Raw genomic sequence first — 12,476 nt, forward strand, 5'->3', positions numbered from 1 at the left:
TGTTCAGACTAGAGGGCCCGCGGAGGAGGGCTTGATGGGAATATTCGACGACGTGGAGCGTGGCATATATATCTGACGGCATTGGAGCTTCAGAAGCCGTCCCGACGCGCATAGCCATATTCATGACCGTCACCCTGCCCTGCCCTGCAGCCCAGCCCAACTGTCCCGCAGCCAATACCCGACTGTGACTTGCCAGAAGCAACCCCACAATTAGCCTGGACGTACCTCTGTCGCATGCAGCGCCTGGATAGCCAGGTCGAGCGCCGAACGCGACCCAGTCAGCCTGCGAAGCGAAGAGCCTAGCCAGTCAGCCCCTGGGCCCTGGACTTGACTGCTGCATTCTGCCTGAGCCTATGCTTCGGCCTAGTCGCCTCCCCCACGCCAGACAAGCCTATACCTTGCGCCCCAACGCCTCTCTACAACTACACCAGCCGACCATTTCGTCGCAGACCCAACTGCCCCAAGAACCTGCCTCGGCGGCCCCGCTGCACTGGCTATCAGGCGGATAGCGGGCGTCGATGGCCAGCATGCACAACTGGCCCGCGCCACACTCCACCACACATCCCACAACACCGCCGCACGCCCACCCGCCCGCTGGAGACTGGCCGCACTCACCCAGCGCACTGGCTGCTGCTGTGACGCTAGCGACCCTCTCCGACAACAGACCGCCCGATGACGACGAGGACGACGGCGACGACGATGACGATGGTGGGGGGATATCGCTAGAGGACTACCAGCATTTCATGGAAGCCATGCCCGAGTCGCATCAGGCAGGAGCAAACAGCGACGATGGGGACCCCTCGCTGGATGAGGGAGGCACGATAGAAGACATGTTTGGCTTCGGGCCAGTCCATCCATCCTATGTCACATACAACGCTTTCGACATGTTTGCAGGCTCCAGCATACCTCAGCACCACACATCCACTACACACTTCATTGCGCCGGTCACCATAGCAGGCAACCTGCCATACGGTACTGACCTATTACTTGAGCCACCGCCAACACTCAACGAACCGCACCTGAGTATACAGGACCGGGCGGCCTTTTGTCCTATTACGTCTTACTTCCACCGCTTCTACGGGCAGTGGAAGCCCGGTGTTGTGCCTGGTCTGGATCTCATCCAGCTGCCGGATTTCATTACCCGAGAAGATCTCAAGGGTGATGAGTATGACTACCAGGGAATAGATTGGACCGCCCGGAAGACTACTAGGGCTTCGGTACGGAGAGCAAGGTCGCAACATGAGCGTCAGCGGGTGCCTCATAGTGTGAAGCAGGTTCGCAAGGTATGCATAGTACGAAGAAGTGTTTTCTTGCTCCAGCTACTCTATGCCCTGAAGAGATTACTGTGTTTTACAGGACTGAATGATGGAGAACACGTACATCTCTCCAGGGTGTGGTATTGTTGGGGGACAAACGAGCTTCTTTATGTCTTATGAGGTTCACTGGCTAACTTATCACAGCACGTCCATTCAACACCCAACACAGACAGCTTCTTCCAGTTCCGAAGGATCAACACCAGCCCCCGTGCCTTTGTTCCTCACTTCCAGCTGCGGAATGTTCTGACGGCCACATCTCGCAATGATGTCTACTATGCAAAAGGTCACCAAGTACTCCACACAGACGCAGAAGGTACATCCGAAGACGCCGTCGTTGACCTCAGCAAACACCTGGCTCCCGATGCATCGATTACCACTATCGCTTCCCACGGCGACGTACTCATCGCCGGTGCTTTCGAAGGCGAGTACGCCATCACCAACCTCTCCTCAACCCACGGCTCGCCCTGCACATTCGGCCGCACCACCGACTTTGCGACCGACACAAAATCACGCATAGTTAATCACATGCACCTCTTCCCCTCACGGCGAACCTACACCCCACAAGCCGTCCTCTGTTCCAACGACCACCGGCTCCGCGTGCTCGACTGCGGCACCAACACCTTCGTCCACTCATTCCTCTACCCCGCAGCCGTCAACTGCTCCGCCACCAGTCCAAATGGACGCATGCGCGTCGTCGTCGGCGATTTCCAAGAAACACTCATCACAAACGCCGAAACCGGCCAGCCCTTCGAAACGCTAAACTCGCACACCGACGACGCCTTCGCCTGTGCTTGGGCCGACGACGGCATCCACGTCGCAACCGCCGCCCAGGACTCCACCATCGTTGTCTGGGACGCGCGCTACTGGGAGAAGCCCCTTGCCGTCATGAAGAGCGAACTCAGCGTCCCGCGTTCCCTCCACTTCTCCCCCATTGGATCCGATCCCCGCGTCCTGGTTGCCGCCGAAGCAGATGACTTCATCAACATCATCAACGCGCAGACGTGGGAGTCGAAGCAAACGTTCGATTTCTTTGGCCCCGCGGGTGGTGTATCGTTTACGCCTGATGGACAGTCTCTTTTCATTGCGAATGGCGAGAGGAGGTTCGGTGGTATCATCGAGCTTGAACGCACGGGTTGGGCGGACAAGACGGGGAGGAGGGGCAGTTTCGATGACGAGATCCGCGATGAGATTGTTGTGGATTGGGCGGGTGATGAGGCGCTGGACAGCGATGGAAGGGCTCTAGCAGGGGATGTGGCTAGAAGGAGAAGGCATGTGGATTTGAGTGACGTTATCGTATAACGTCGCTTTGTAGATGTGAACCAGCTATTTGGTATCTTGGGTGGGAAAGAATCCTTTGGCGTTTTTGTCTTTATGCGGAGATGGATGGATGGACTGGGAAGATACCACGGATTGGGCGGTCATTGGGCGGTCATGGATGGGTATTTAATCTAACCTCGTAATTATCACCAGCATCTTACACTCGTGTTGGCCAGCTGTAGCAGTTCAACTTACTCATGAGAACCTGATGACGGGCCTGTGAGTTCGATGAATGCACAACTGTTTGCTTGATCAATGTGGTATCATTATTCTTTTTTTGCTAGCTAAAATCCTCCATGCTTAGTTGCATCATCGGCCAGCCTTGCCACATTCAGTGCCTAGCAAATCCCCTTCTCTCGTAATCGCCGCAACGCCTTGGAATTCGATTTTGCTGATTGACCCACGTAACGCCATCAAATGCATTATTTGCGTTTCGTCCCGGTTTATACGACGAACTTAGACGAGCAGAACAGCGTTCAAGCAACCGTCATTTTCAGGGTTATCTGCAGAGTTAGGGGTACGAAGTCAGCATATGTCTCACATACATTTCGCACAGTCAGAACTTACTGGTAATTTGCGCATAACGACCCCAAACTACTTTTCCTCCAGCAGTCACCAAACCAAGTTCAGACACGTTGACTTCGATGATAGTTCCCTTGGTTAGGACACCGAGCTGGGTGTACATGGGCTGAGATACGAAGTCAGTATGTCTCACATGCACTTCGTACAGTCAGAACTTACCTGTTGGGGGTTCTTCTTTACTGAAATAATCGGCAATTGAACCGTGACGTTCAGCTCAGGGTGCGTAACGTTGGCCTTCTTGTAACGGAGACCCATAGGTCGGATGAAGCGCTCGTATTTGACGGGGCGACGGGTGAATCCTGGACCGACGAATGTAGGTTTGGTGATCATACGCTTCCAGCTCTTCTTCTTAGTCTTCTTTCCGGTCTTGACGACTGAGAACATCTCTTCCTCGGAGATACCCTTGACTTTGGGTAGGGGGACGGAGAACCGAGCGGCCTTCTCGTTACGCTTCTGCTTGATGGCTGATGATAGGGCTTTGGCGTTCTTCTCGTTGCTACGGTCTAGGAGATAGGCGGGGAGGGCGTCGGTGGCTGGCTCGGGTGCCTCGTTGGATTTGACGTCTAAGAGATGGGGTTAGCGTATATTTCATGCCAGTATGTACAGGAACACTCACTCCGCTCCTCGTGTGCGCGGATCTTCTGCTTCATCTGGATCTTCTCCTTGCGACGCTTCTCGGCGTACAACTTAGCCCTTAGGCCACGGAAGTTTTGCGCCTTCTTCGAGGCATTGTGCCCTTCACGAGCAATCTTCTTCCGTTGACGTTCGTCATGATCGAAGCGCTTTCCATGCCTGGTAAGAGTTAGTTATGTGTTCTTGGTGTTGAGATGTGAGCGCAAAGCGCAAATCGCGACGCAGGATTGTTGCTAAGGTAGGCGATGCGAGGTGCGAGGTGCGAGACGCAGGATCGGTGTGACGTACTGCTTCGTGAAGCGCTCGATGTACTCGTTCTGAGGCATGGCGGCGACTACCTCTGTGTATGCTGTAAGGGTGGTGGTAGTGGAGTGGAGTCTCTTCCACCAGCCGCCTTGCCTCCAAAAAGTTCGGCACTAGCCCCCACTAGCGCGATGCGGGATTCTTCAACATCGGACTCCCGCAACACCAAAGATACTGATCTCAGCAGCCTCCCAGCCATTGCATCCCACAAACCCCAGTAATGGCTCTATTCGCTCGCTCCGCACGCCATGTGCTCTTCGAATCGCGAGCGCTCATCCAACCGACGATTCGCCGCGCAGGGATAACCACCGTATCGCACAACCTCGACACATCGAATACGCCCGAGCCGCTCATCCAATCCGGCCACCGCATATCAGACGAAGCCAAAGAGCGCGCTCAAACACCACAGCCTCTCCCCAAAGACGCCCCAGCCCCCGCTTCCACAAACGACATCAAAGCCTCACCAAACGCCCGCTCAGACATCCTCTCGCAAACCCTCACACCCTCCATCCGCAAGCTCCTTCCCCTCCTACAATCGCAGCCAGCACACTACATAACCGCACATCTACATGGCCGCCCATACCTTCTCACTCGCGGAGACACGCTTCGCCTCCCCTTCCAAATGCCACATGTACGACCAGGCGATGTTCTGCGTCTGAACCGCGCTACACACATTGGATCGCGCGACTACACGTTAAAAGCACCAGAGCCCGTCAAGGGAAACGCGGATCGTGGGAAGAAGGTGTTTTATCTGGACGAGCGGTTATTCACATGCAGAGCGCGGGTTGTGGGTGTGGAGACTGAGCCGTTGAGAGTGGAGGAGAAGACCAAGAGGAGACGGAGACATGTTAAGCATGTTATGAGCAAACAGTACTTCACAGTCTTGAAGATTAGTGATTTGGAAGTTAAGAGCCTGGAGGAGTATGAGGCTGTGTTGGGGCAAGAGGGCAAGGAGAGTGTACAATAGTGGTGGCGTCGAGAGGCGGGATGCGTCTTTGATTGTATCATATGTACGGATAACACGAGCATGTCAGCCTCGGGGCTGTTACGTGAATGCGATATCTCAGGAATGGAAGTACGATATCATGCTCGTATTCATGTCTAAGTGTACATTGGGTATATGCGATCCCGGACGCCGTTTATGCTTTGCCTACTCATCATCGCTGCTAGTAATATCGATCCGACACTAGTGTACCACCTGCGCTGCATAGAAGTCGGGATATTGGTTCTGGATCATCGACGTGACCTTCTCCACCTCCTCTGCCAGGCCTGTGACGTTGGCATCCCACTTCCGTAGCTCTTTGCCGACAACGCGCTCTGCGTGCCCTGTCTTACGCTCACCACTGGCCTCGCCCTCGAAGAAAACGTATCGGTCGATCTGGTCGATGTAACCGGCAAGTCGGCCTTGCTCCAACATCTTTGCCGCGTAGTCCTCGGCCTTCTCAGCGTCAATGCCCAGTAGTTCACCCAGCTGATCAAATCCGATGTTGTTGTAGAGCTTCGATGCGCCAAGCAAGTTGTGTTCCAAGATAGCCTTGTCAAGCACAGTCAAGCCATCAGCGGCCCGGGCGAGATGGTGGGGTTCGAGCTTGGCGGAGAAGGCGTTGATCTCGGCAGGTGTGAGGAGACGGTTCAGGAAGATCTTCTCGAGAATGGCGTAGTCGTCGGCGGAACTGGCTCGGTCGTCCTTGTACAGCTTGGCCAACATCTTACCTCGTTGCGGACCAGCAGGAGCGAGGACTGCACAGATAATTGCTTTCCCAAGAAAGTTGTCGCGCTCTTCAGCGTCCACAACTGGCTCGTTACTCAAAGTGTAGTATCCCTGGGCAGCATCAAGGAAGGACCGTTGCGAGTCGAGAATGCGGGCTTGACTCAATTGGAACATGACCTTGGTAGCCTTGTCTTGTACGTTGAAGATGATGTTCTTGATCTTGTTCAGATGTGTGAAGGCGCTTGTTGGATCGTCTTCCTCCAGGTAACACCGCACTATCCGGATCCAGACCTGGGCCTTGTCATCCGCGGAGACAGACTTTTGTGTTGACTCAAGGTTTATGGTCGCGAGCGTCTGCGCTGACCGTCTGAAGTCATCGTTCTGTTCGAACGCATCCGCCAGAGCATGCTTGATCTGAGTGTCCTGCTCCTCATACTGGCCCGCGCCCTTGGACTGTAATAGTGTGATGACCTTCTCTCCAACTTCAATCCTGGCGTCGGGTTCCTTGACCGTGCGGAACGCATCTACGAAAGCAGCGAGGAGTGGCCGCAGAACGACTATGCCGAGCGAGTCATCGAGGAGAGTTTGTGCGTATGCGTTCAGATCGGCGGCGACATTGGTGGATGATTCTATGATCTGCTGGAGGAGAGCAGTGTACTGAGAGGGCTTTTCGCTGGCCGGTGCCGCCTCAATCTGCTGTAAAGCCGAGGTGACAGCTTGTGAAGCCATTGCGAGGGGTTTGGATGAGCTGGGTTGGTTGAGAAGACGTTTAGGGCTCGACCCGAGTGGATATACGAGAATGAATGGCGAGGACAAAGGGATCACTCTGTAGCTGCAAACGAGATTCGGTCGTACCTGTTGGTTGTTGATAGGCAGCAGACGTGGGGCAAGCGCGACCTCTCCAGAGCTGCATTATCGATAAGCGCTTGGCACGCTAGTGCGGAAGCGCGTCGGGGAAGAGCGCGCCCCAGTCAGTCGATCTTTCATCATCACTACCAACTCACCCCAGGCAACAACACACACACACTCGCTACCATGAACGGCATCAAGACAGAAGCTGGAATCAAGGCGGAAGGCGACATAGGTTTCATGGACGATGACTTCTACGAGGACACCGGCGAGATGAGCATCAATAAGGACAATCCTCAACAGGATGTCTGGCTCACGCGTATTCCAGACTGGCTCTACGAGGCAGTGTCTAAGTGGGAAAACGTCGCCGACGGCAACGACAACGATCAGATACAGATCGGCGAAGTCCTCGCATTCGCTACGACGAGCGGCATCGACAAGGACAAGCCTATGCGCGTCTTCCTCGACGATCGTTGGCGCGCAAAGTCCAACTTACCCTCCGCCTTCCAGCTCGATCCTGCAGCCGCTTCCGAAGCGCAACTGGGTAACACATACATCTTTACAGAGAAGGATCTTCCAGGGTTCAAGGGACAAGGCTTCGGCTATGGGAGAGGCCACGGAGGCTATGGTGGTGGTGTACAAGATCCGAATGCGCGCGTCCAAAAACGGAGCAAGTACAAGAAGGCGATCCCCAAACAGACTGCCCTCGTCGGCCACGCGACACGGCAGTATAACGCGAATCCTCTCGAAACCAAAGAGTTCAAGGACTTCAGCGCCGCGCGCATCAAGCAAGCCATTCAAGGCTCCTACACCACCACCATCATCACGAAAGACACCGAAGTCTCTGACGTCAACAACTCCATCACCCTCAACAACCGCTTCAAGAACTTCATCAAGCCCACGACCAAAGCCAAGTCACAGCAGAACAAGGCGGCTCGTATGGCTCGTTCCGACCTCATCGACGTACTGCACCAGCTGTTCGACGAATACCAGTACTGGCCGATGAAGGCTATCAAACAGCGCACAAAACAACCAGAGCAGTATCTCAAGGAGGTGCTTGGCGACATTGCGCTGCTTGTCAAGTCTGGGCCCTTTGCGAGCAACTGGAAGCGGCAGGCCGTCTTCGACAACCAACGCGATACTAGTAAGCAAGCAGAGGCAGCTGCGCCAGAGGGTCCGGGTGATGGCGACTCAGAGGGCGAGGACGAGATGGAGGATGTAGTCTAGAAGTCTGTGGTGGGATGGGGTGGTTGATCAAATTGTTGCGTTGGCGATACCCAGTCCGTGAGGGAACATACACGGCGCCATAGAAAGGAGCTTCATCATTTTCAGGTTTATTATACTGCATGCTCCCTCGAGAATGAACAGTATTAATGTGTTGCAGCATGTCAACGTACAACAGCGTATGCGATCAGAGTGTGAGGTCCAATCAACTGATCGTCGTGGCAATGACGGCATCTTAGCGACTAACGTCCATGACTCGAGCGGACCTGGCCGACCCGCTCATCTCACAATCTAACGGTCATTCCGACTCCGCCTTCTAACTCTATCGCTTTTCAATCTGTACATATATTATCCTTTTGATACACTCTCTTCATTGTTGACATACGCTCGGGCTTCCAATTGCTCTCACCAAGAAGTGGCGAAAGAATTTGCATGACCTTCATCTTCCTGGAATTGCATGCCAAAAAAGTGTCATGACACCACAAAAGCAAGAGCAGAGCCACTGGTTGGACAAATACGCATCAAACTATGCCGAGTGGAAGCTTTCAGAAGATGTAGATGGCACCCAGCTGTTCGAGCGTCCTCTCGGGCTAGTGGAGACTTCTTTTGACTCGGATGGCGCGTATTATGGTGGCCGGGCAGGTATGTAGGATCTCTCAGGTTATCTTATACACATTTCTCAATGGCCCAAAGAGAAGTTTAATCGTCTCATCGAGCGTGGTTGAAACACGACTGACTGTGCAACAGACATGACGGCCCTTTTCACATTAGCCGTCCAACACAAGCTCTCGAAATCAGAGCTGAGGCGCAAGATAGCGCTTGCCTGGACTTCTCTTCGCCTTCAGCACCCTTTACTCCTGTCCAGAGTGGTCGATGATCAAGAAACAGGAAGACGAGCCTTTGCCGTCAATGTACCCAGTTCTCAAGATTCTGCCATTCAAGAAGTCGAGAAAAGTATCGTTTGGATTGAAGAAGCGTATGATAAAGTCGATGAAAAAGAGTTGTACCACCACGCCTACAACGTAACTCGCATCATTGAACCCACAAAGTGTCTATCAAAGTTCCATGTCCTACCTTTGCGACAACTTCCAGACGGAACATATGAGCTACGCTTCCTCATCGTAATTGCGCATCAAATATCCGATGGTCTCTCGGCGTACAGCTGGTTCAGTCATTTCACTCGCATCTTCAACCAACCATCCCAGGATATCCTAGCAGACATCGAGTCCCTCCGTATACCAGAAAAGATCAAAACAGTCTTGCCAGCCGCCCAAGAAGATCTGTACCCACCAATCGCAGGCAACAAAGCGAGACAGCGCTGGTTCTGGGCGCTGATCAGAGTGCTGAGACACGTGAAGAAAGGAGGACTACCACCCACCTTTACGAATCCGCTGCGGAGAGAGAAGAGGTTAGAGGAGTCAACACCACTGGAACCCAAGTTCAACAAGATATTCGACTACAGCCCTTCGACTCGTCCACCGATGTCATGCGGTCATGTATCCGCATCCCTTTCGCCCGCCGCCTCAGCACGTCTGATATCCCTATGCCGCTCCGCAAACGTCAGTATAGGAGCCGGGTGTTTCGCTCTCGCCGGCCTAGCAATGATGGCCATCCACGAAAAGCGTTCTCCATCAACCAACCACCCACCATTCACAGCCTCGTTCCCGCTAAACCCCCGCGCCTTTTTCGTAAATCCACCACCGCCTGACTCATGCATGCTAGCCTTTAGCGAAGGCATAGTAATGCCCTTCTTATCCTCCGACCTACCTGTAGAAGGACGCTTCAGGCTCGTAGCGAAGCATGCGAACCGTGAGTTGCGCGTCTACCAGAAACGTCTCAAAGGAAAAGGAAAGACAGGTACAGCAGGTATACTAGATAAAGGCTCACCAGGCCGCCTCCTCGCAACAGGCTACGTCGCGCAAATCGAACGCGTCGAAGCGAAACTCCCACCGTCGCGTCGCTCACCTTCCTTCCAAAATCCACAAGGCTCTCTAGCACCTAGCACAGCAGGCTTCGGAGCGACATGCGGTGTCTCTTCCATTGGACCTCTGGCCGCGTTCTTCAAGCGCGGGACGTACGACGTTCAGAATTTGGGGGACAAAGACTTTGCGGCGGACTTCCGGGATGTGAAGATTGGGGTTAGAGCGAGAGAGGATGAGTTTTTGGTGGGCAGCTCGACTAGTGCGGAGGGCATTGTGGGGTTCGGCGTTAGCTATGATCTCAATTCTATTAGTGCTGAGGCGGCGGAGGTGTGGAGGGAGACTATTGAGGGGTTGTTGGAGGGGAGGGAGGTGGCGAGGCTGTAAACTGAGTGTAAAATGCTGATCAATTTCAGCGGCGCAAGAAGAGCTAACATATGCTTCCAATTTGTGAATTATGTATACGAGTGAAAACAAGGCCTATGATAGGCAGCGAATATTCGTCGTCTGCTGGCACGTTCGGTGTTGTAAACCTCGATATTGGGTAGGGCTCTTGTCCGGCTCGTACGACTAGAGCTCGTACCACATCTCTATATCCTTATAGAAGGTAGTCTCCGGTCCGCACAGTACAATCTTTTCCTTCCATTCGTTCCGCCAATCTGCGATGGTCCAGTCTTGACTCTCAAGGAACATGAGATCTGAGTCCCACAGGTCGCCTACGGGGCCTGTAAACTGTATGTTCGACGTGCCAGTCATGATTGCGCGGATTACGTCCGGAAAACCTGCGGGTAAGTGCCATGGTAGTGAGATGACTTCGGCGTAACCCGAACGGACCCATGATGTAGGCTGCACATTGTTACGCTCTGCTTGAGTGAGCATGGCTTCTTGCATTGCCGCGGCATGCTTTAAGAGCCTGAAAGCTCGGACTGCCTCTGTTGTACTGCCGTCGATTATGAGCCGGTAGGCATTGGTAGTTATGCCACTGGCAGCCAACGCAAGAGCTTCCTCTATCCATGGAACGGTTACTCCCAGGCAAGTGGATCCAAGTATAAATCGGTCGGTATTTCTCAGCTCTGTTGACTCCGGGAGCAGGTTGCTCAATAGTCCGATGTTGTGTTCGATGCGTAAAGCCGGATTGCTCTTACAGAAGCCTATGAGTCCACGTGCATGACACGCGGGACGAAGCAGAGACTTACGATCCTCATATAGGATGATCTTGCGGAGGTTAAGCCATTGCTTTGGTGATAGGCTATGTACTACAAGTCAGATTAGCAAAAGGTCTCATGGCTGTGCTCAGATGCGATCCGAATGCTGTAATCGACTCAAACTGCCTGGTGAGAGCATTGATGCGCAGTTGGACTGTAGCAAGAAGAAAGAAACGGCTACGTACAGTAGTCGATGGCTACAGCTGCAGCAGAGAAGTAGCACCTGATATTTTCCATAGAACGGTGACAGAGCTGAGAGTCGATAGCACGAGGTGGCCTAGGGTCGCTTTGCTTGCAGAGAAGATTTTCCATACGCGACAGATCTTCGTCTTGGGGTATCAACCATGGGTCTGGCCTCCACGAAAGCAGGTATACCAACGAGCCTTTGTTGAAAATGTTGTTTTGATCCCCATATAACCCGACAGGACACCTTCCTTTGCCGAAAACTCTGCTTGTGAGCTGTGCGAACCTTTCCGTGCTACGAGAATGAGCACGATGTAGGGCGAACAGTAGCGCGTCGATACATGCTTGATGGACGACGTGATTCACGCGTATCGACCCCATCCAAACTCCGAACTTATCGCGTTGCTCAGCAATGGCTCGCGGTAGCAAGTCACCAAAATATAGTCCCATGTTTGGATAACGCGCTTCAATGTCGATGAAGTCGGAAGCTTGTAGCAATTCGGTTACACAGGCCAACATACGTTGTCGCTGTGTTTGAACAAGAGTCGTCACTAAACAGCGAAATCTAATCAGCGCAGTCTTTTCATAGTAGCACGATCCAAGACTTACAGATATGAAGTCGAGCAACTCTTGAACGCAACCCCATGAATTCCGAAATGTCGTACGCAGAGCATCGTGTACTAAACTCGACCTTCTGGAAAGCGACTTGTTTCATCTCTTCGGCGGCGATTTTACAAGTCGCTACTAGACCGAGGTTTTCTGCACGCGCAGCTGCATCTTGATAGCGCAACTGATTCGTTTCCTTGTTGTACTTGTACGATCGCCTGCCATCTGCATAGTATTCGTAGACGTCGTCACGGAGTTCTCGAGGTAGACGGTATAATGGAGACTGTAACTGCGTGGAGTAGGTATTCGCCGACTCGGCGGCAGCCATCGAAGGATATTTACCGGAGTGGGCAAAGTTGCTTGTCGACATATCCGAGGATGCAGATAGCATACAAGGCATGAGTGATGATTGTAATGGTGCGGGTTAAGGAATCTTATGTAGTTGGAGATGACTCTTTCGCTTTTGCAATTCTGTGGATGATTACACTCAGCATATCCACTAGCGGTTCGCGCTGGCTGGGAGAACCAGGAACGCAGTAGTGGTGACTCGCCTGCAGGACTGCGTCCGGCCATTAAATGACCAACAAGACTCACCGGGTAGATTACAGGTTGAACCAACATAATCTGT

The 12,476-nt window shown here is 53.2% G+C and overlaps 7 protein-coding genes across 7 annotated transcripts; 4 read left to right on the plus strand and 3 right to left on the minus strand.

The window, feature by feature from the left end:
* Positions 1-527: 527 nt before the first annotated feature.
* Positions 528-2,615, plus strand: J4E79_006755 (uncharacterized protein; the record flags this gene model as incomplete). Its single annotated transcript, XM_049355624.1, has 2 exons — positions 528-1,217; positions 1,461-2,615. 2 exons carry the CDS (start codon positions 528-530, stop codon positions 2,613-2,615), a joined length of 1,845 nt encoding a protein of 614 aa, XP_049209653.1.
* A 474-nt stretch (positions 2,616-3,089) lies between these two features.
* On the minus strand, positions 3,090-4,174 carry NSA2 (Ribosome biogenesis protein; the record flags this gene model as incomplete). The annotated part of the gene is made up of 5 exons (XM_049355625.1): positions 3,090-3,136; positions 3,201-3,321; positions 3,375-3,778; positions 3,832-4,007; positions 4,137-4,174. 5 exons carry the CDS (start codon positions 4,172-4,174, stop codon positions 3,090-3,092), a joined length of 786 nt encoding a protein of 261 aa, XP_049209654.1.
* Positions 4,175-4,371: 197 nt separating this feature from the next.
* Positions 4,372-5,118, plus strand: J4E79_006757 (uncharacterized protein; the record flags this gene model as incomplete). The annotated part of the gene is made up of 1 exon (XM_049355626.1): positions 4,372-5,118. One exon carries the CDS (start codon positions 4,372-4,374, stop codon positions 5,116-5,118), a length of 747 nt encoding a protein of 248 aa, XP_049209655.1.
* A 219-nt stretch (positions 5,119-5,337) lies between these two features.
* On the minus strand, positions 5,338-6,591 carry J4E79_006758 (uncharacterized protein; the record flags this gene model as incomplete). The annotated part of the gene is made up of 1 exon (XM_049355627.1): positions 5,338-6,591. One exon carries the CDS (start codon positions 6,589-6,591, stop codon positions 5,338-5,340), a length of 1,254 nt encoding a protein of 417 aa, XP_049209656.1.
* A 306-nt stretch (positions 6,592-6,897) lies between these two features.
* On the plus strand, positions 6,898-7,938 carry J4E79_006759 (uncharacterized protein; the record flags this gene model as incomplete). Its single annotated transcript, XM_049355628.1, has 1 exon — positions 6,898-7,938. One exon carries the CDS (start codon positions 6,898-6,900, stop codon positions 7,936-7,938), a length of 1,041 nt encoding a protein of 346 aa, XP_049209657.1.
* Positions 7,939-8,408: 470 nt separating this feature from the next.
* J4E79_006760 (uncharacterized protein) lies at positions 8,409-10,241 on the plus strand (the record flags this gene model as incomplete). Its single annotated transcript, XM_049355629.1, has 2 exons — positions 8,409-8,577; positions 8,683-10,241. The coding sequence occupies 2 exons, from the start codon at positions 8,409-8,411 to the stop codon at positions 10,239-10,241; spliced, it is 1,728 nt and encodes a 575-aa protein (XP_049209658.1).
* Positions 10,242-10,424: 183 nt separating this feature from the next.
* J4E79_006761 (uncharacterized protein) lies at positions 10,425-12,176 on the minus strand (the record flags this gene model as incomplete). The annotated part of the gene is made up of 4 exons (XM_049355630.1): positions 10,425-11,005; positions 11,051-11,110; positions 11,245-11,262; positions 11,852-12,176. 4 exons carry the CDS (start codon positions 12,174-12,176, stop codon positions 10,425-10,427), a joined length of 984 nt encoding a protein of 327 aa, XP_049209659.1.
* Positions 12,177-12,476: the final 300 nt, after the last annotated feature.

The sequence above is a fragment of the Alternaria viburni genome, assembly GCF_023758015.1.
Source record: "Alternaria viburni strain BMP 2772 chromosome Unknown scaffold_14, whole genome shotgun sequence".
Taxonomy (NCBI): domain Eukaryota; kingdom Fungi; phylum Ascomycota; class Dothideomycetes; order Pleosporales; family Pleosporaceae; genus Alternaria; species Alternaria viburni.